This window comes from Chenopodium album, chromosome 9 (genome assembly GCF_948465745.1).
Source record: "Chenopodium album chromosome 9, dcCheAlbu1.1, whole genome shotgun sequence".
Lineage (NCBI taxonomy): Eukaryota > Viridiplantae > Streptophyta > Magnoliopsida > Caryophyllales > Amaranthaceae > Chenopodium > Chenopodium album.
Genome location: NC_137842.1, coordinates 54,772,691 through 54,795,299, shown reverse-complemented (window position 1 = coordinate 54,795,299; position 22,609 = coordinate 54,772,691). Strand labels below are relative to the sequence as shown.

At 35.0% G+C, this 22,609-nt stretch overlaps 1 protein-coding gene and 1 non-coding gene across 3 annotated transcripts; one reads left to right on the top strand and one right to left on the bottom strand.

Moving 5' to 3' along the window:
* The first annotated feature begins 3,874 nt into the window (after window positions 1-3,874).
* LOC145560873 (small nucleolar RNA R71) lies at window positions 3,875-3,981 on the top strand. The gene has a single exon (XR_014093469.1). It is a non-coding gene; the product is annotated as a small nucleolar RNA R71 (small nucleolar RNA).
* Window positions 3,982-17,046: 13,065 nt separating this feature from the next.
* LOC145559892 (cyclin-dependent kinases regulatory subunit 1-like) lies at window positions 17,047-18,477 on the bottom strand. Of its 2 annotated transcripts, none has more exons than XM_081621168.1 (4): window positions 18,358-18,477; window positions 18,143-18,246; window positions 17,985-18,045; window positions 17,047-17,479 (listed from the first exon to the last, which is right to left on the bottom strand). In XM_081621168.1, the coding sequence occupies exons 2-4, from the start codon at window positions 18,193-18,195 to the stop codon at window positions 17,330-17,332; spliced, it is 264 nt and encodes an 87-aa protein (XP_081477294.1). In that variant the 5' UTR covers window positions 18,196-18,246; window positions 18,358-18,477; the 3' UTR covers window positions 17,047-17,329. The 2 variants fall into 2 exon arrangements, with proteins under 2 accessions (XP_081477294.1, XP_081477293.1); XM_081621167.1 differs by having other exon boundaries at window positions 18,143-18,249; window positions 18,358-18,433.
* Between the last annotated feature and the right edge of the window lie 4,132 nt (window positions 18,478-22,609).

Genomic DNA, 22,609 nt, shown 5'->3' with positions numbered 1-22,609 from the left:
AGATAGCTTGCTCAAGCTTTCTTGCATAAGGTCTATTTGTTGTTGCTTCACAGGGTCATTGATTTTGAGAGCTAAAGCCTTCAACGTCTCAGTCACGTCAGTCAATTGACTCCTAAGTTCATTAACTTCCTCTTGAGTTGCCATTATCTTTTTAGCTTTTGTCTTTTGACGAATCGATTTATCAAAAATTAAGACTTAAATAAAGAGATTGTCCTTGATTAATCGCCCTTCTCTCCTCGACCAAGTACTGTGGAAAAGGAAAATTAGGGATATTCCTTATTAATTATTTGACTCAAACTCTATTTAACATGCAATGGATGGAAGAAGGTAGGAAGAATGAAGGTTGTGATGTGAAGAAAAATGATGTAGATGGAGAGATATGAAGAATTAGGAATGGAATGTACCCCCAACTCAAACAACGGAAAAAACCGACTCATGCATGAACCTAAGACATGGTCATGGTGATATATACTCAAAGTGTGTGCTAAGACTAGTGAGTGTAGGTGACATGTTAAGACTCGTGCCATGACCATGTGGCTAGACTATGTGACTAGACTCGAACAAAGACTAAGTTAAGACCTCGCGTATATGCATTAAACTGGACAGGCTATGGTATTTTAGTCATAACATTTGATCTATGACTCTGATTGGGATGAAACCAACTCCAAATTAAAGATAAAACTCGGGGCTACAGATCCATAGGTTGTACGACTCGTAGTTTTTCCTAGAACGCCGGATATGACCAAAACAAGTTGACGCTTGTGCAGTATACGGCAATAAAAATCCGGGTTGACTTAAAGGGACTATGACTCGATTTAAACATATTTATTTGATCAAATTTATTATTTAATTAATTAAACAAATTCCTTTAGTCATTAATTATTTTATTTAGGCTTAATCACAAGTGAAACAAACGGTTAGGAAAAACATATAGAGTATGCACAACAAATAATGCACAATTAGTCAAGTAGGCACAATATGATGCAATGAGTTTGCAACCTAACCATGGCTCTAGTTCTCTAAAGTTCGGGATATGGGTTAGTCAAATAGGGTCCATGGTTAATTGTCCGGATGCACCGCGTGGAAGCCTAACCGTGAAAGGTTGGCGCGAGTGGATGGGACACCGCGAGTTAAGAATAACTCGCTTCCAAGGCTTGGTGAATTCAACATTCTCGGATGTACCCTTTGTTGCTCAGAGCGTTCAATTAGGTAGATGGAGCATGAATTCCCATAGGGTTATGTCCATATGTAGAACACATATGGGTTTCAGAAAAGTGAGAAAACCTCAATCAGGAAGTAGGATCGAGCAAACAGTGCTAAAAACTGGTCAAAATTAGAACGCATATTTCTGGCTCGGTATTGGAAAAACTTGGCGCCAGCAAACAGAGGCCAGCGCCACTTTTTGGCTTTAGCGCCTGACGACAGCGGCTTTCGTCTGGCGCTAAAGTCAAAACGTTGGCGCTAATATCTGTTCGCTGACGCTAGTTCCTACATGCCTCAGCAGCTTTCTGTGCTCGATAAAATTTTCCAGTTTCGCGCAGTGTTATTTCGATCCTAGTTGTGAAAGATATTCCTCAAATTTCCTACGTGTAAAAATCCTATGTTTTAACTCATTACGGATGGTCTTTCCAATGAGATCTTTTTTATGCATATGACAATAATGTTAATCAAAATTACGCACATGAAATACTTAGAACTTTTCGAGTCTCATCCACTCATTCTAAATCATTGCCGAAATAAATTTCAGGAATTAAAATAGAAATCCTCCCCAGTGGAGTCGCCAAAAACTGTAGGGAATATTTCAAGCATTATCCCTAGCTTGAACCCCACTATGATCATACACTAAAGTACGGTGGCGTCCAAAGGGAAAGAAGATAGAGCAAAAGAGTCGCCAACAAGTTTTAAGAACTTGTAAACCGTTCACGAGGTGAAGGTTACACCCCTTAACAATCCAGGAGATCGTCAACTCCAATAGGTCTGGAACCATGACTGGTTCAACAAGCAGTTGACCACCTCAACACATTATTCATTCCAGTTAACCAAAACATTCAAGACAACACTCAGATGGAGGTTGATGCAGACTAGGGACAACTGAGGACCATCATTCAAGTAAGGCATGACTTCCACACATAACCAAACAAGTACTCAAAAAATGTTTTTTGTCATATTAAGCAACTGTTTTTTGTTCATGCTTATTATGGTTTGGTTATGTGTAATTTGGTAGATTTCCTTTCTTATTTTTAAGGCAGTCATGTGATGAATTATTAGGGTCATGGAATATTTGCACTGTTATCTTTTGTGTTCATATAAATGAAGTATGGAATGGTTGTTTTATTTGAATTTTATCAGAGAGGATACTTTAGTTTCTTTCAGAAGTTGTAAGGTGGTTACCTCAACAACAAGTGTGAAGCACACTTGTTGGAGCAAAACCACCCTACACATCCAACTCAAAGTGAGTTCATTCATCATTTGGAATGTGTATACTAGCATATGAATGATTGAGGGACTAATACACACATATCACTTACTCAGGGACTCATCCACACATCAATAGGCACAGACTTGCAAGAACTAATAAGCATCAATAGAATGGGACTTGTTAGGCACCAACACATGCCTCATCATGCATCAAACAAGCATACCCTTGGCCAACATGGGACTCAATAAACCAGCAGAAAGCAAACAAAGTGTACACAAGTGAAGCAAACAGAGTGTACACAAGTGAAATAACCAACATACTCAGCATTAACAAGCATAAACCAACAACAGTAATCAAGCAGGGTATACAGAGGCAAATCAACCATCATCATCAACACACACACAAGCTTCAACCAGTAGCAATTAACCACCATTGTATACATATGTCAAACCAGCATTTTAATTAGCACGTATAATTTAAAGCAACAGCCACAAACCATTAACAAACATAAGGGACTCATTCAAACATTAACCAACAGAATTAATCCCATTTCAAAATCAACCAGCAAAATCAACAAAATAAATCAATAAATTAGGGTTGAGGAATAGTTACGCTGCACTGATCAGTTGTTGGGAGGGAAGTCATTAGGGTACTTGTCCCTAAGGTAAGCCATATAGCAAGGGTCCCAATCGATGTAGTCCTCAGTAAACACAGATCCAAGTAGAGTTGCTGGAAGAGGCAGGAGACTTGAGGGACTCAGGCAACACCCTCCCCCCCTAAGGAGACTTGAGGGACTCAGGATCCGCATTGCTTCTTCCTTGTTGTGTTATGAAGGTCTCAAGTGCAGCTTCAAAGCTAGACTTTTGAGGAGGTGGAAGAGCGGGTTGGTTATATTGTTGCCTTTGTTGGTTTTGGTCCCTTTGATTAGGGTGACGGTAAGGAGTTTGTTGGTTTTGTGGATGAGATTGGTTGTATTGGTTTTGAGGGGGGCCTTAGTTTTGTTGCTTCCAATTCGTGTTTTGTTGGGGTTTCCAACCTTGATTGTAGGGTTGAGAGTATTGATCATTTCTTTTCCCAATAGCCGCAGCTTGCTCTTGGTTAATTGAGTTGCAATAGGAGGACAAGTGATCATTTCCTCCACAAGTCTCACAAGACATGACTTGTTGTGAAGAAGAGCTTGGAGATGTAAGGGTGGCTTGATCTAGCTTGTGAGCTAGCATGTCAAACTTTGATGCAATAAGGTCTATTGCACTAAGATCGTGGATTCCGCCCTTCTTTGCTTGAGGTTGCCTTCTATCACCTCCGTATGCGTAGTGCTTTGCCACTTCTTCAATCATCTTGTATGCATCATCTACCGAGAGCCTTTTAAGGCTAGCACCGGCCCCATTATCAAGGTTGGCCCTTGAAGTAGGGGTAAGACCATCATAAAAGCTTTGAACAATGATCCATTATGTGAAACCATGGTGTGGGAATTTTTTAGTGTAGTCCTTGAAACGCTCCCAAGCTTCACTTAATGTTTCATTAATTTATTGGTTGAAATTGGTGATTTTTCTTCTAAGTTCGGCGGTCTTTTCGGGTGGACAATACTTTCCAAGGAAAGCTCTAGTGACTTCATCCCATGTGGTCAATGATCCCTCTCCTATCGTTCTCAACCAATGCTTTGCTTTGTAACGGAGGGAGAATTGAAACATGTGCATACGGATGAACTCTTCCGTAATGTTGTTTTGCTTGATGGTTGTGCACAATTCGAGGAAGTTGTCCAAAGGAGAAAAATGACACTCATGAGAACTTCCACCAAATTAATCACTTTGTATCATACGGATGAGTTGAGGTGAAAGCTCAAAATTATTTGCATTCGTAGTAGGGAGACAAAAGCCACTCCGAAGTGTGAAGGCATTAGGGTGGTCATAATCTCGTAGCAATGGTGGAGGAGGATCGTTATCACCCATCTTATCTTATTCGTTGGTTGCAAATATTTCTTCCAGATCGGAATCCAAATATACAATAGAGAACTCGGGTGTGCCTTGCAAAAGCCTCCTCGCGTTTCTCAAAGTCCTATTTAGCTCTGGGTCAACGGGAATAAGCGGTGATTGCTTACTCTTCCGTGTCATGAAAGGTCAAACAAATCTAAGAAAAACGTTAGCAATGACTATCACAAGTTAAAATCACAAATATACAAAAATAAATAAGAAAAATTATGATACAAATACACACACTTAGACTCATTCAACAATAATACATTCAATGTGACTTTGCCTCCCCAGCAACGGCGCCAAAATTTGATAAGCCGTCGTCGAGCCTACCAAAGATAAAATCCTATCTTGGTCTCACTAGCTAATAGCAAGGGTAAGAAAGGGTCGAACCCAAGAGAGACGTTGAATCAATCACCGAGATACTACCGTTTAAATAAGCTAAATGAAGTCGAAATTGGTTTTGGTTTTTATGTAACATGTACTAGTTCAATCAACTAATACTAAGGGGTGATTAAAAATAATTAGAGAGTTCTAGGGCTCGGGATATACCACTCAATTTCTTCATAAATCACAAATAGCATGTAGAAAACAATGATAAATTAAGGGGATAATATAGGGGAAGTCATCTAAAGCACCCAACTACTCTCTCGAGCTAGAGGGATTACTTGAATCATGAGTACTACCTACTCTCGTGGTTACAAAGCATAAAACAAGTGTTAAAGCATAATCACGATGACAAAAACATTCCCTTGACTGGAAATTCCTATTCTCATGGCATTTCAAGTCAATTAAGCATAAGGGAGCTAACTCAAGTTCATCTCTCGATCCTTCGTTGAGAAAGCTTAGATAATAGTTCTAGCAACGGCCATATACAAGAACTAAGCAATTAAACCACTTAAGATCAACTAATTAACACCCAACAATTACCTAATTAACACATGTAACAAGTAATTAGTGACTACATTGAGGGTTTTACCCAAACCCTAAAAAATTATACTACTCACAATCCATGGAGATTAAAGCAATTAAGGATTTCAAGTAAGTCATGAACAAGAATTAACTAAAGATTAAGCTAAATAACAATCTAAGCATACAAGAATTAAGCAAGATAATTAACAATCAAAGCAATTAAAATGGAAGAAAAGAGTGAGAAAAACTTACTAGAAGCTTCAACTTGAATAACAATGGTGGAACTCGTCTTCTACAATGATTGAGATTGAAATTTCCAAGCTATTAATTAAAATCTAACTAATGATTTGAGAATATTTGTGTTTCTACAATTACAAACTAAGAGGAAGCACTAAAAACTTAGATGTCGTACAAATGAGCTCAATGGGTTATTTATAAAGACCCCTAAATAAAAAAGACGGAGAAAACAGGAGTCGGGCACAGCTACAGGTCAGCACGGACGTGCAGCCAAAACTGCACAGACGTGTTGAGGTTGGAACGGACGTGCAGAGCCAAAATATGGGAAGCAGTTTGCTACTGTTTCGGCCAGGGGATCCTGCACGGACGTGCCAAATGTGGCACGGACGTGCAGGCCTTGTTCTGCATAATCAGTCTTGAAACTGATTTGGGCTGGGCAAACTGCACGGACGTGCAGGATTAGGCACGGACATGCTGAATATCCTACACGGACGTGCTGAACTCTGCACGGACATGCAAGTCTTGAAAGCAGCAAGCGGAAGCTTCTGGTCGTGCTGAGGCACTCCTGCACGGACGTGCCATACTTTGCACGTCCGTGCAGACTCTCTAAGACCCTTGTCTTCACTTTTCTTTGGTTTTGCTCCATTATCTTGGCTTCTAACCATGGTTTATCATCCATATGCTTCAAATGGTCGTCTTTTGACCTAAAAACTCAACAAAAACACTAACAACCCGTGAAGCAAGGGATACTCAAAAGTTGAACGAAAATAGAGTAGAAGTGAACCAAAATACCAATATATCAAGTAAAACAAGGTTCAAAATCACTCTAAAATCATATCAAATAACAATTTATCACTGAACAAAGAGCTTTGATATGTCCACGCGTCTCTGAACAATAGAGCTTTGATACTTGAATGTTTGTTGCGATCGTTCGGTTAGCTGCGAACAGGAGTTTTGCTGAATAGTTGTATCCTGTAAAAAATAAAAAGATTGCCAAAAGACTTTGCTAGTGCTTTTCTTATGGTTGACCTAAGGCTTGATGTTTTTTCTTAGGGTTGACCTAAGGCGATCGACTGACTTGAAGTTGACTCAATGTGACTGACTAACTTGAGGTTGACCCAAGGTGAATTGACACGTGTGACTCGTGACCCGTGTGTGCAATGTATTCTGATGTGCTTGACTCCAAATGCGAAAAAGCAAAAAAAATCTGTCATTTTTGTGGAGGGTGTAAACACAAATTTTAAATCTGCAAAATATAGATTTAAAACAAATGCAACAAAGTGTTAATTTTTATTAATTTGATAATTTATGGGTACAATCTCTAATTTCATCATCTGATTCGATCTCTAGTTTGACTTTGACGTAATTCACAAATTGACTTGATTTTCGAACGAGGGTCGTCGAGGCTTGATCTCGATCAAAGATTTAATGCAGAACTTTGACTTATGTTGATGCATGTAGACCTTTGACTCGTTGTTGATGTAGCCCTTTGACTTGAACTCTTGATTGAGGGCCGACGAGGCTTGATCTCGATCAATGAATATTTGATGTAGAGGTTGAACTGGTGTTCTTGATGATTTGAATTCCTTCTTTCCTTCGTGTTGAGGGCCGTTGAGGCTTGATCTCTTCCACAGATGATCTTCTAGAGTAGAACGGCACGTTGAATGCTTGTTGTTCTTCTAGGTTTGAGAGGTTTGTCTGGAGAGGTTAGAGTATTTGATGAGAGGTTTTCTCTAGAGAAGTTTAGAGTATTTGAGAAGCTTTCTCTTTATTTTGACCTCCTTGTTTACTTTAGGCTTTTTCTCCTCTAGGTTTTCCTCCTTTTTCCACATGAAATAGGGATAGATCTATTTATGGAGTGAGACACCCTAGGGTTAGTTAGGGTTTGATATGTATTGGGCCTCTGAATTGATAATCATGACTCATTTACAATAGTTTAACCCATTGTAATAGGTTTTCACTATTAAATAAACAAATTAATTAAAAAGTAATTAAAATGGGCTAATTTAATTTATTTCACCCAAAATAATTAAGTTTAATTAATAGTCAAATAAATAGGAGTCAATACTTTGACTTTTGACCCATATAATATCCGATGTGGCACATTAATTAAAATTTTCGTGCCTACAGAGGGTACCGACTTTCTCCTGAAAAAGAAAGACGCGAAAAAAGAAAGAAGTGAAGTTTTTGAAGGTGTATGTTGAATGAGCTTAATTCGTTAACGTTGTCTCTCACGGTACAAGGATTGTAACATCTTAGACTATCCGATCCTAGTTGACTCAATAATGAAAGTATTTAGGTAACTTAGGCGTGGGGGCTAAGTACTTCATACTTTGTGATGCAATGATGATTGATCTTGATATGACAAGACATGCTTCTCGTGTTAAGATTTCATGACAAAGGGTTCCTAAGGGAAGTATATTTGGTCATGTATCTGTGATGTGTATGATGGTGACACTAAAGTTAGGCCACAAGGGCTAAGTGTGTGGAAAAATATATTGAAAAGAGTCAAATGGTGATGATTCTTAGGCTGGGTAGGCTAATAATATAAGGATCAAGCCCCCCAAGTCTAGCTCTAAGTAGATAGGAATGAGCATAGGAGATCCTTTGATATGATCATGATGTGTGAATGCGAATGTGAATGCATTTTATTACGGCCGCACCTCAATGTGAGGTTTCCTACGTATCCGTTAGAAATCAGGCCGAACGTAGCTCTTGCCGAAACTCGCACAAGTGTGTATACCTCAAAAAGGTCTTTCGAAGGGTTGTAACGTGGTTAGGATAAAGGTTTGAAGAAGAAAAGGATAAAGGCTCAAGACCCTAGATAAACCCCCAAGGTGTGCAATCTTGCTTTTGAATCTCTATATTGGTATGTTTGAGATTTCTTACTTTTGAACTTTCTGTTGTTTATATTGTTGCTCTCTTTCTTTTTTTGCTTTTGCATTTTTTTTTATTTGAATCTTTTTCTATAAGTGTGGGCAATCCCGATCATGCGGTCTATCACTCACTTGGCATTCATGTTTCTCAGGCATGGTACCAAGCACTTGATAAGAGACGCAATCTGAGACGTGTTCTTATCAAAGACATTTTCATATCAAAGACATTGGAACACTTGCCATTTTGTACACTTTTATTTATTTTTTTCTTATTTTTGTTTTTTTTATTTTTTTAAATCACTCAAGCTTTTTATGAAATTGAAAATTGCATAAGTTGCACACCATCCCATCCCAAGGTTAGGTAGATATGGGTTGAAAAATGAAAGGTCTATCGTTAGACGAGGCTCAACGTGGTTTATCAAAAAAGGATTGCATATTTGAAGGGTGAAAGGTAATATGATGTGGCTACAAAGGGTGCCTCAAATCATTGGTATACCTTGTTCTTAGTTTGGCATGATTTTTTTTTTTTTTTTTTTTTTGCGATGTAATGCAATAATCATATGCAAGAAATAAAATGCTCATTTTTATTAAAGGAAAAGAAAGAATGATCTTACAAAATAAATCTAAAGTGAATAAAAAGGTGTCTATGCTAGACTTATTGGGAAAGGGATAAATAAAATAAATAGAAAAAAGGAGGTCACGAAATCTTGTCGTTGAAGCTCGCCTTGTGTCTTGTGTTATTTGCTTTATCATCACCCAGTCTTCTTGCTATCTAGAGGCAATGGGATCTTGTTTGTTTCTATGAGATCTTGAATGATATTTTGAAATCTGTAGCATTCATCAGTGGTATGACCATTTCCTTGATGGTACTTGCAATAAGAATTGGGGTCCCATCTTGAAGATTGCTTTTCTTGCGTTGGGTCTTCAGTAGGGCCAATAGGTTTGATTAACCCTTTATCATATAGACGATCGAAAGCAACATCATAGGTCATTCCAATGGGTGTGAATTCTCTTTTGGGCTTCTTTCTAGATCTTTGATTATCTATAGCTAAGATTTTATTAAGGTCAGAGATACCAATATTGTTACTAGAGTAGGTATTTTCGGAAGAAGAAGGATTGTCGTTCTTCTTTCCTTTCCAGCCACTGTTGCTATTGTTACTAGCCTTGGCCTTCTTGTCACACGGAGGAACATGAAGAAGATTTGAATCAATGAGGTCTTGAACGCGATCTTTGAGGGCGAAACATATTTTGATGGAGTGACCACGACCTCTATGGTATTGGCAATAAGAATTTGGGTCCCAATTGGGAGACCGTTTTTCAGGCGGAGGGTCTTAACTGGGACCAATGGGGTGAATGAGACCTTGATCGTGAAGACAGTCGAAAGCTTCATTGTAAGTTATTCCTATTGGTGTGTATTCTTCAATGGTTTGTTTTGCCCGTGGCTTAGGAGCATTGAGTTCTTCATTAAATCCTTGAGTAGAATTTTGTTCGATAACCATCATCCGATTTGCTAGTCCTTCTACCATATTCAAGAACATGGCAATGACATCTTGCAGTTTTCGAACATCCTCTTTTAGACTTGACAAGTTTTCCCTGGTATAATCTAAGAAAATACTTTCATCCTCCTCAATCATGGCCACTTCATCAAGAGAGGTTATATAAGCTATCTCGATCATGGGCTCACCTACAGGTGTGATAAGGAGTGAAGGATCGAAGGATGTTTGATCTTCTGCGATGGCTAGAATCTCGGAAGTTTTATTGTCATCAATCAGATCTTGAATAGCTTCTTTGAGTTTCCAACACTCCTCAGTGTCGTGACCCTTTCCTTGGTGATACTTGCAGTGTTTACTAGGGTCCCACTTAGGTGGCCCGGCTTCTGGAACTGGGTCTTTGATAGGTCCTACGGGCATGACTAGTCTTTTGTGGTGTAGTTTTTCGAAAGATGTTTCATAACTCATGCCAAGTGGAGTGAACACTCTTTTCGACCTTTGGATTCGTGGTTTAGAGGTGTTCGTAGCATGTACTTCGTTAATGGGAGAGGAAAAAGAAGAATGGTCGTTTTTCTTTTCCTCTCGCATTATTATCTTTTAGAAGGTCATCTTCAATGTTAATGTCTATATTATACACAGCCTTGAAAGTATTCAAGTTTTGTTGGTATTTTAAGTGCTTGGCAGATTTTTCTTGAAGGTTCTTGATGAACATCCTTATAGACTCTTTTTCGGTAAAAACCTTAACCATTAGCAGAAGTTCCCCTCCATTTGTTGAAGAAAGAAGTGAACCCTTCGTTTTCTTTTTGTTTTAACATCTCAAGTTGTATGTGGTCTATTTCGTCTTGAATGTTGCACTTATATCTATTTACGAAAGCGTTTGTTATGGAATCCCAAGAAGAGGTTTTCTCTTTATCAAGGGAAAAAAACCATTGTTGACAAACGGTCTCAAGAGATAAAGAAAACAAGGAATGAAAGAATTTCCTATCAATCCCCTTAATGTTCATTATGGTCTCAAAGGCTCTTAATGAAAATAAGGGTTGTCGGTTGCCTTGAACTTTGGGATGTCGTTGGCATTAAACTTCTGCGCAAGAAGCTCCTTGTCCACCGAGACCCCTTGTGCACTAATGCCCTGGAACATGTAGTCATTAGATATCTTGCTCAAACTCTCTTGCATGAGCTCTATTTGTTGTTGCTTCACAGAGTCATTGATTTGGATGGTTAGGGTTCTTAGCACTTCAGTAATACTAGCCATTTGCTTCTTAACCTCATTGACTTCTTCTTGACTTGCCATTATCTTCTTAGCTTTCCTTTTCCGACTCACTGGTTTATCGAAAAGTTGTACTTGAACGAAAAGGTTTTATCTGATTAAACGCCTTTCTCTCCTTGACCAAGTACCGTGGAAAAGGAAATTAGGTATATTCACTGTTAATTATTTGACTCAAACTTTATTCAACACGCATGGATGGAAAAAGGTAGGAAAAATGAAGGTTGTGATATGGAGAAAGCATGTAGAAAATGGAAAGATGATGTAGATGGGGATATATAGAATAATTTAGGAATAAATTGGACCCCCAACTCAAATGACGGAAAGAAACTGACTCTTGCATGAACCGAAGACATGGTCATGGTGTACATACATATTAGTGTGTGCTTTATTTGTGAGTGCAAGTGACATGCTTTGACTCTTGTGTAAGACCATGGGACTAAATGCTTAGACTCAATTAAGGGCTAAATAAGGTTACTGCCATTAACAAAATAACCAAACTATTTAATTAGACTCGTCGTGATGACTCGAGAAAAATTTTGAACTGTCGCCAAAGCAACAGGACTGTCGCCGCACACTATAGTGCAGCACCAAACGACAGAATTGTTGCACGGCATTGCACAACAGCGTTTGGCGCTGCAGCCCAAATTTTTGCGTCATTACTAGAACATTAATCTGGGACTGCTTTCAATATTTTTACTCTACGGGACAGGCCTAAAGTCGTACTAATTAAGCCAATTCCGATTGATTTATTAAACTCGCTTCCATGGTTTGGTGAATTCAACATTCTCGAATGTACCCTTTGTTGCTCAGAGCGTTCAATCAGGTAGATGGAGCATGAATTCCCAGAGGGTTATGTCTATATGTAGAACACATATGGGTTTCAGAAAAGTGAGAAAAACTTAATCAGGATGTAGAATCGAGCCAATAGTGCTAGAACTGGTCGAAATTAGAACTCATATTTCTGGCTCGGTATTGGAAGAACGCAGCGCCAGCCAACAGGGACTGTCTTCGCGATATGAGCCCTGTCGCCTGGCAACAAAATTGTCGCTCGGCAACAGAGCCATATCTTCGGCGACAGGCTCTGTTTTCTAGTTGCCAGTTCCTACATGCCTCAGCATCTTTCTATGTTTGTAAAATTTTCCAGTTTTTCGCCGCATTATTTCGATCCTAGTTGTGAAAGATATTCCTCAAATTTCCTACGTGTAAAAATCCTATTTTTTTACTCGTTACGGATGGTCTTTCCAATGAGAACCTTTTTTATGCATATGACAATAATGTTAATCGAAATTACGCACATGAAATACTTAGAACTTTTCGAGTCTCATCCCCTCATTCTAAATCATTGCCAAAATAAATTTCAGGAATTAAAATAGAAATCCTCCCCAGCGGAGTTGCCAAAAACTGTAGGGAATATTTAAAGCATTACCCCAAACTTGAACCCCACTGTGATCATACACTTAAGCATGGTGGCGTCCAAAGAGAAGGAAGATAGAGCAAAAGAGTCGCCAACAAGTTTTAGGAACTTGTAAACAGTTCACATGGTGAAGGTTACACCCCTTAATGATCCAAGAGATCGTTAACTCCAATAGGTCTGGAACCAAGACTGGAAGTTCGGAGATGAAGGTACAAATCCAATCTAAAAGAGAAAGAATCTTCCCTAATAATAGGCATCTACTTTATTCTTCTCGTATCCATATGCGCTTTCTGACTAACATGCGATCAATAGGTTTACCCTAAACCTGTTTATCTATGTTGGTTGAATATTAATGCACAAATAAAACTATTATTGGCGATCACTTGAATTATAATCAAATTAACCCTAAATAAGATTATTAATTATCTTATTAAGCGTGATTACAAGTACAAATTCCCTTTAAACATGCATAAAAGGCGTGATCAAGCAATAACAATAAATATAATATCAAGCAACATAATAACCATAACAAATTAACAATCATAATAATTAAAATAATCATGTCAACGCTAAAGCATAATAATTGAAAGATCCTAGGCATGATACTAACAAGATTAATAACAAACCCTAGCATGTCACTAAGCAATAAAAACCAAAGCTTTAGCCCTAACATGATACTAACATGATATTAAGATAAAAACTAGGAAGCATCATAGAAATCATAATTGACATTATATTCTTTACCCTAAACATGATACTAGGAAACAATAAAATATCCTAACATGATACTAGGAAAAAGCATCCTAACATGATACTAGGAATCAAAATAACAACCTAAACATGATTTCTATATCATAATATCAATAAAACAATTAAAACACTTACTTGGATGCCTCGTACCTCTTTCTAATAACAAAATACACACGTTAGTAACTTCAAGGAAAATATTAAATCAAAACAATTAAATTAAATAATTGAAAGAGGGATTTGGGACCAAACCCTTAGAAATACCAAACCTTTCACGTCTAGGGCGAAGGCAACTTCGAATTATGCTAGGTGTGTCTAGATCCTGTGAATGCGAAATTTTGTGTTTGTAAAAGGGTTGGTTTAGAATAAGATAGAGAGGGTATCAAGAATTTCTTGATGAGAGTTGATGATTTAAAACGGAGGTTTAACGACATTATTTATAATGAAAATAGTCCGGAATAGATAAAAAAAAGAATCGGAGTTTTAAGAGGAATAAAACACGACGTTGTCGCCGCAATAGTCTCTATCGCCGCGCGACAGGCTTGTCGCTAAGCGACAGCCTGGCGTGCGACACTGCAGGTGATTTTCCACACGTTTTCTATTTTTTGATAAAATTAAGCGTAAAAGTCTGTACGAGGGTTAAAATTGTAATTTCATTTAAAACACTTCTTTTATTCCAAATAAAACTCGATTATCAATCCTAATCACATTAGGATTCAAAAGAACCTTCTAGAAGATTCTAGAAGACTATTATCAATCCTAATTGCATTAGAAATGATAAATCATAATAGGCCCTCCTCTAGATCATTGGGCCGCACATAAGAATCAAACCGGACCCAGTTTAGTAACTTGGCCATAACTTCTTCATTATTCATCGGAATTGGGCTTATAATATATCGTTGGAAAGCTCTTTTCGAACCTGATCCAACTACACTATTATTGAACCCTTGCTATGGACCAAAATAAACTGGATTGGCTATTTTTATAAAATAGGTATTCGAAAACAGAGAGAAAGAAGAGAAATAAAAACTAACCGCAACACTAGACTTTCCACACTTTCACTTCAATAGATTATGATTCGACGTGAAAGGTATTCATCACTGGGTTTGGTTTTGGGGAGACACAAATGGCTGTCTACAATTACACTATTTCATTTTATTAAATTATCGGACTATACAATTTTCCATGGAGTGATTACACTATTTCATTTTCTTATAAATACTACCTCGGTTAACTATTATTTGCAACAAAGGGGTAATATTTGTGAGATATAAAATATTCCTTTGTTGCAAATAATAGTTAACGGAGGTAGTATTACCTTTCCTCCTACTTTTTATATTATATATAGATCGTATAAAGTTGTTGTTTTACTTTTCATTAATTCATCAAATTTTTATTTTTTTTTTGAATAGATCATTTTTTTATTTTTAACTTAAATTATTTATATTACGTGTTAGTTATTACACACAAATAAGCTAAAAAATTTATTGTTGAAATCATGCACGAGACTAACCTAGTATTTTTTTTAAAATAATCAACCATGTTCAATAAAAATCTAAAGAGTATTAGAAAAATTGTGGAAGGGTGAAAAAAAAAAGGAGGAAAGGAATTAAGAAAAAAAAAAAACAGGTAGTCAACCCCACTTGGATGAAAAAAATTGGAGTGTGTAAGACAATCAATAAGTGGTGGCAAGTTCAAAACACTTGACAAAAATAAGGTGGTAAATAACAGGAAATTTTTTTTAAAAGAAAAAAAAAATCTTATAATGGACTCTTGTTATGCTAGGATTAGGAGCAATAAATTAAAGAGTAATAAAAGTCAAGCTAGAAAAACTAACATAAATTAAAAAAAAAAAAAGAAAAAAGAAAAAAAAAAGTGTTTTGTTAATGCTGAACAAGTTAATGAAAAATATAAACGAGAAAAAAAGCAATAAAGAAGATAAATAAATAACACAAGAATTTACGTGAATCGGTCAAAAATAGACCTACTTTCATAGCTGGGGGATTCGATATCTTCTTCACTATAATGGAGAAAAAAAACGAGAGAATAATACAAGGAGTCCTAAATCTTAATGACTCAAAAGGTGCGTTCTAATTGATCACCTAAAGGGTCCTTTTATGACATAAGGAAATCCTAATAAATCCCTAAAGTATTCCCCAACTAAAATTCAAGTAGTCGTCATGTGGAGCAAACCGAATAAGGGAACTATTCCATAAGTTGCGCACAAGACCAAACTAGCTCGACAGCTAGCTCACCCTTGTCGCAGGATTCCAAAGGGTCGAGCTATAGCTCACGCACATAGAGCTATAGCTTACTCAAGCCATGATGATATTTGAGCTTAGCTCACTCGCCTAGATCTATAGCTTGCCTCATCACATCTTCCTTGCCTACACACCTTTCCGAGCTACCTAAGGCGAGCCATCGCTCACTATTCCAAAACATCGATCTAAGGCATGTTCCAACACGCTCAGAGATATGATGTTGTGTTCTTCAGTTTATCATAGGCTTCATAACAAATTTTCAAGCTCTAGTGCTCCATTAAGTTCCCTTAAAACTACATGTTTGATCTCTCTTCCTCTCTTTGTCCTCTTACCTCAATATTCCTCACTTTCTCTCTCCTAAATCATGCGACGAAATACTCTGAAGCGGCTTCAAAATCAAACCAGATCAAACCAAATGCTTGATTGCTATAATGTTAAGTAATCTTAAGTTTGTATTCGTAATAATTTAATATAAGGGTCTACTCTCATTTACTGAACTCAGCTGAATTGAAATGAACTGAAATGAATATTTTATAAGAGAACGAAATTAGGAGCTAAACTAAACTGAGTTAAACTGAATTGAATTTAATTTCAACGTATGAGAACACGCCCTAAGTATTGAATACTTTTCGATACAAAATCAGATCAGATCAAACTAAATCAAAGATTGGAAATTAAAAAACTTCAAAATTTAGAGGCTAAATCAAAACTAATTAAGATTAAAGTTAACAGGTCTGATATACTTCCTCTGTTACGAATTACTCGCAACAAAGAGGTATTATTTGTGAGACATAAAATATTCCTTTGTTACGAGTAATATGTAACGGAGAGAGCACAATTTTTTTGTGGATCAGGGGGCAAAATGGGTATAATAAGAGGTAAAAAGGTTAAAACCGCAAATAGACTAGGACATCGGTTTGCAACGACATTTTCTTATGCGAGTACCAATTACAGTTTTCATGCTGGTCTCATAAAACATTTCAAACGCATCAGAGTACTACAATCAGTGCCTCTTGTACTAAGCTTATACCACTCAGCCAAGGTACCATGACAGAGATACCGTTAGATACTCGATTCAGTAAAGCACTACGGAGTACTTGCTTATTTAGCAGTTTAACCGCTTAAATTACCCCCAAAGCATAAACTGCAGAATTAGATAGCTGAGAACAAGAGAGGTTATAATAGAAAGGCTCTGCATTTAAAAATATCTGACAAAAATGAGCAAAGTTAATTTCAGCACCTAAGCATTGAAACACAAACCATAGAGCAGTAAAGGCAGATTGCAACTTGTGAAAAGCCAAACAAAATTTTGTTCTCTTGTGATCACCTCTCTCCAGTAAGAACGATTCAAACCAGCATCACACATGGTAAACGGATAAGCATAATCATCTATCAGATTACGAACCTACATCAGGTATAAAGCCAGGCACAAATTTTCTAAAGTACGTCAACATCAGAGAAAAAACCAAAACGATTGAAGGCAAACAGAAACTAACACATCATTCTCAAACAAGAGAATTACAGTGGGTTCCAAAATATATCAGTAACATCAAAGACACAGTGCTCAATTTGTTAATAAAGCATACTAGATGGCAGATGCTACAAACAAACTCATAATACCTAATTTGTTTAAAAGCATTCTAGACGACGGGTGGTTCACCCCCACAAGAGCACTAGGGCTTCATTTCTAGAGTTTTAGAAATGGTCTACAACAGCATATAATTCGTTACATCTTGTCACTTGGCCATGATGCCTTGAGATTGATTCTCCTGCTGCTGCTGGAAGTTGAGTGGCCTCCTGAACAACATGATGTGTGGCTCAGGACGGTGGATGGCATAATGAACCCAACCACGGCTCTGCTGAACTCCAATCGCCCGCCATTCATTCTGAAAATACATACACCCAATTATATCCACTATTAAACTTCAGCAACAACTGTGACATTACGCCTCTATATTTTATACTTCATAAAGCATTGTTTCGAGTAAAAACAGCTAATTCAGTTCATTCACATGAATCATTCACTTCAATTCCTTTCTCCCCTTTATATTTTGGATCAATATAAAACATTAACTGAATTTTAAATTAGAATATAAGGCTATTTCAATTCAAATCAAATGAAATACATCCGATTGTCAGAAATTATTCCTCTAAATCATTTCATAATCCCATAATCTGATTCCTGTTCTCAACTTACTGGTAAATAAATTCAAGCCAAACGAACATTTTGAAAATAAAATCGCAAACATTATATAAAAATCCAAATTCCGAATCACATGATTATATGCTTAGCAATCACTGTACAATTCAATCAATTAAAAATCAAAATAATTACCAAAAAATATATATATATACGGAAATATAAAAGCAAAATCAGAAACAAAAACTTACCTCAGTCAAAAGGCGATTCTTGGGAAGAAGTTTAGCAACTTCAGCTGGAAGAACAACATGCCTGAAAATCACGCAAATTCAAAACCCTAATCATCATCACACCACCAATTTTAAAAAAAATCCCAAATTCATTTAAAATTGAAAACCATAATTCATACCTGTATTCATAAGTATCATCAAAGTACTTCTCAGAGTACTGGATCTGACCCATTTTTCTTCGTTAATCTACTTAATCAACTTCTTCAATTTGCCTTCTAGGGTTCTTCTGGATCAATAAAAAAACATCAAACAACAAATTAAATAAAAAATTACCAAAATCAATCTAAAATATTAAAAAAAAATTGATGAAATTTTAGAGAGAGAAAGTGCGTACCAGGAATTAAGGAGGAGAGAGAAAGTGAGTGGGAGCGGGATGAAGAAAGGGAAGAAGAAGAAATGAGGAATAAAAGGGGATGTAAAAGGAGGAAAAGGAAATAAAAGAGGGCTATTTTTGAGGAATTTTCTAGAATTAAGGGGTAATTTTGGAAGTTTGGTTGTTTTTATTTGAATTTTGAATTTGTGTTTTCCCCGCTTATGTGATTTCAGGATTCATTTTATGATTTGTATAATTTGACCGTTGGATTTCAAATCTTCGTTCATCTATCAAGGTTAAAATAGTAATATTCAAAAATAAAAATACAAAAACCAAATTGATACATACGAGTACATACTACAAAGCTAACATAATGCATACGATCCGTAAAAATAAAAAATAAAAAAACATAATGCTTACAAATACAAAGGGGTATTAAATTATGTGGTTTGACTTCCCTTCAAAAAAAAAAAAATTATTTGACTAATAATAAATTCATTACCTGTATTGATGATCCGATATATCATACTCCGTATGATCTTACTTATTTACTAGTTTTTGACTCCGTGTAATGCAAGGATTTATAAAAATTTATTAATAATAATAATCAATTGAAATAGAGTTAATTGAAATTAAATGAATAACAAATTTTTTTCAAATTTGAATTTATTAATATACTACCTTCGTTACAGGTTATGTGCAACGATTTGACATAAAGCAGAGAGGGAAAATGTCTAATCGTTGCACATAACCTATAACAGAGGTAGTACATCATTCAAATTCTTATGTGTTGCATATTATATATATAAATAGAATTTATTAATAGAATTTTTTAAGAAATTAAATACAATAAATAGCATTTTGGAGGGAAATTTTTTTACAAAATTGTGCCAAGTGTCCCTTTTGGTGATTATTTTAGTATATACGCAGTAGTATAGATAGATAGATATAACTAGACAAACAATTGCACATACCTATGGGGCTATGGGCTTGTTTGGTAAATGACTTAGACAAACAATTGCACATACCTATGGCCCTATGGGCTTGTTTGGTAAATGACTTAGACAAACAATTGCACATACCTATGGGCTTGTTTGGTAAATGGCTTTTCATTGGCTTTTTATTGGTATTTGGCTTTTTCATTTGGTTAAACATCTAAAATTTGTGTTTGGTAAATGACTTTTTCAGTCAGATTTAACACAAAATGAAAAAGCTACTTGGAGTAGCTTTTGGCTACGTAAACTACTAATAACATCTAACAACCAATTTTACCAAACATGTTTTCAGACTAATAAACAAGACAACAAAAAAGTCAATACTAGCCAATCAAACCAGCCGACAGCCAGTAGCCAATTGCCAAACAAGGCCTATATCCGTTTACATACAGGTTCCAAATTATGGAAATAAAAATGAAAAGAAATAAAATTGAAACTTCTAGATAATTTATTGAAAACTAAGCAATTGTTGTCTACTTCGTCATTTATTTCAATGTACCTCCGATCAAAATAAAGGAGAAAGAGAACATCTTAGGAGTTACTACCCCTCGTTTAATTGCTTAGTTGTTTTGTATTTTTGGGCCTTTTAGCCCCCTTTTGCAAAAAAAAAAATAAATAAAAAATAAAAAAATCCTACTTCATTACACCCCTAATTTCAATAACACGTAATTATCTTATTCTAATTACTTACATTCGATGTAACCAATTGGTAGTTGGTGCAGTGGTGATTGGGACTGTATTTAGTAGGGAAGACCCGTGTTCGATCTCCCGCAACAACAATTGGGAGAGGACTAAAACCTAACCACCCAGAATTGATCCTCGAATCCGGATTAGCCTAAAGGGCGAATTGGGTGGAACAACAAAAAAACTTACATTCGATGTAAAGACTAATGCATATTTGACACCAACCCTAGGCATTTGGACAATTTTGATTTATATCCAAGATGTCGCTAAAATATAATGCTTGTCATCACCACAGACTTATTACAACTCTCCTCTTTTACAAAAGGTTGAGACTGGTTGTAGCCACAAAATGACAATGACTAGCGGAGTTAATCATACTTCCTTCATTCTATTTTAGTCAACCACTTTTTTTGTACTAGTATATATAATTTTTACATGTTGATAACTAGAAATATTAATTATTAAAATTACACATTTAGAAAATGAGTTTAGAAAAACGTATCAACTAAAAAAATGGAGGAAATAGTTTAAAGTAGTTTCAAAATTATTTTCCCTCAATTCTATTTTAATTAACAACATCTGTTTAATTTATGACACTATTCACAATTCTGATTTGACACGCTTTAGTTGTTTATATAGTCATATGAGATGTGTTATATCAAATTTGCTTCAATTATTTTTTTATATATAATTTTTTTTAATAATTTTATTTTTGATGATTAGAGATATTAGTTAATGAATTTATGTGCTTTCAAAAGTGGTAAATTAAAATGTTTCAATAAAAAAAGAACAAAGGAAATATTAGAATTAGGTCGTGTTTCTTTAAAAAAAAAAAAAAAAGAATTAGGTCGTGTTCATTTCACCTTATTTTTGACAAATTTAAAATCAGTATACCAAACTTAATTTATATTTATCGCTTAAAGATTTTTTTTACTTCTCTATATTGCTTTTGTTCCTTAATGTTATTGGTGTTTACTTATTAAAACATATTTTTAATGAACTTTAATATCAATAACATAATACTAAAGGTGAATCTGACATGACACTCGGCATGTTCTAATTAAAAAATTTCCCGCCATTTTTAACTTTCCTTTTTTTTTTTTTTACAAATCTTTGTGAATATTTATTTATATATATTAGAATATTTAACCTTCAATTTGGCAACTATATTATATACACCGTATATTCTATAATCTATATGCATTCAATGATAATAAATGAATAATATTTTAACCTATCTTTCATTATTTTATAATAGGTATTTTTTTCTAAAATAAACAAACATATACTCCCTCCGTCCCTGATTGATAGTCACTTATGTCATTTTTGGACATCCAAAATGTTAGTCACATTTGCTTTTTTCAAGTACCATTAATATTATTTTTTTACCAAAATTCTCTAACATTTGCAAAAATCTTTGTGCAAATTTAACTTTTCAATGTAAATTTTACTTTCCCATATACTTTAATTACTTTCTATCTCTACTTTTTTGCATATCCAATGTAAATTTACTTTTTCAATGTACTTTCTTTAATTTTCCTTAATTCCCGTGATTATTCTTCAAAAGCTAATATCAATTGGGGACAGAGGGAGTAATATATTACAATAATAATGTACTACTCCATATCATTTTGATATTTTTTTTCTTTGGAAGTTTTTTTTTTTTTTTTGGCACCAACCTGGATTGACTCTTTAACTTTTATTACGACGTATATATTTGTTGATTTATTTATAATAATAACACTACAATTCAATAAATAAAGATATAAAATAAAAATAAAAAACCTTGATTATTAATTATATATAAAAAAAAAAGTCAATTAAATTTGTATAAAACATTATATCGGTCAAAGTAAGCTATAAAACATTGTGCCGGTCAAAACATGCCAACAAAATTGGGACGTTGAGGTATGTACATTACACATGTTCCTCTAAAAAAAAGTACATTGTACGGGTTATAATTAACATAAAATTTAATTCTTATGTAATATCCTATAATTATTAAATTTGTGTTTTTTTTTTAAAAAAATGTTTAATGATCAATAACTTTTGACATCAATATAATATTAAACTCAAGTTTTGTTTTGCTTTTTTTTTTTTTTTTTTTTTTTATTATTATTATTTTTTTTTAAAGAAATTCAAGTATCTATTTCAAGTTTTTGTTAAATTAATATTGTAATTAAAAATTAGGTTAAGTAAAAACCGTGCATTGCACGGGACTTAAACTAGTTTTTTACTAAACTAGAACTATTAAATTCAAATTCTTTGACCTTAGTTCTTATGATATGGTGTTTAAAATGATTTTTTTTAGGACAATACCGCTAATTAAATATAACAAAAGGTTTTATTTTATTTTATTATTTGGATTTTTGTAATTTCGACTTTAAGATAGAAAGGAATAAAAAAAAATTAAATAAAAAGAAAAACATTTTTCTCAACTATGGAGTATTAAACTTCTCACTTAAAAACTCTCATTAACTCTCATAGGTAGAGTTCTTAACTCTTCATCTTCAATCAACCAAAAATCTTGCATTAGTAAAATTTTTAATAGTTTTTTAGCCTTGATACTCTCTCAAGCAAACTACTCTAATTAG

Bases quoted from the DNA above. Each gene is read 5' to 3' on its own strand.
- LOC145559892 (XM_081621168.1), bottom strand. From the start codon at position 18,195: ATGGGTCAGATCCAGTACTCTGAGAAGTACTTTGATGATACTTATGAA. The intron at 18,046-18,142 runs GTATGAATTATG...CGTGATTTTCAG, and splicing joins GATGATACTTATGAATACAG to GCATGTTGTTCTTCCAGCTG. The intron at 17,480-17,984 runs GTAAGTTTTTGT...ATGTATTTTCAG, and splicing joins AGAATCGCCTTTTGACTGAG to AATGAATGGCGGGCGATTGG.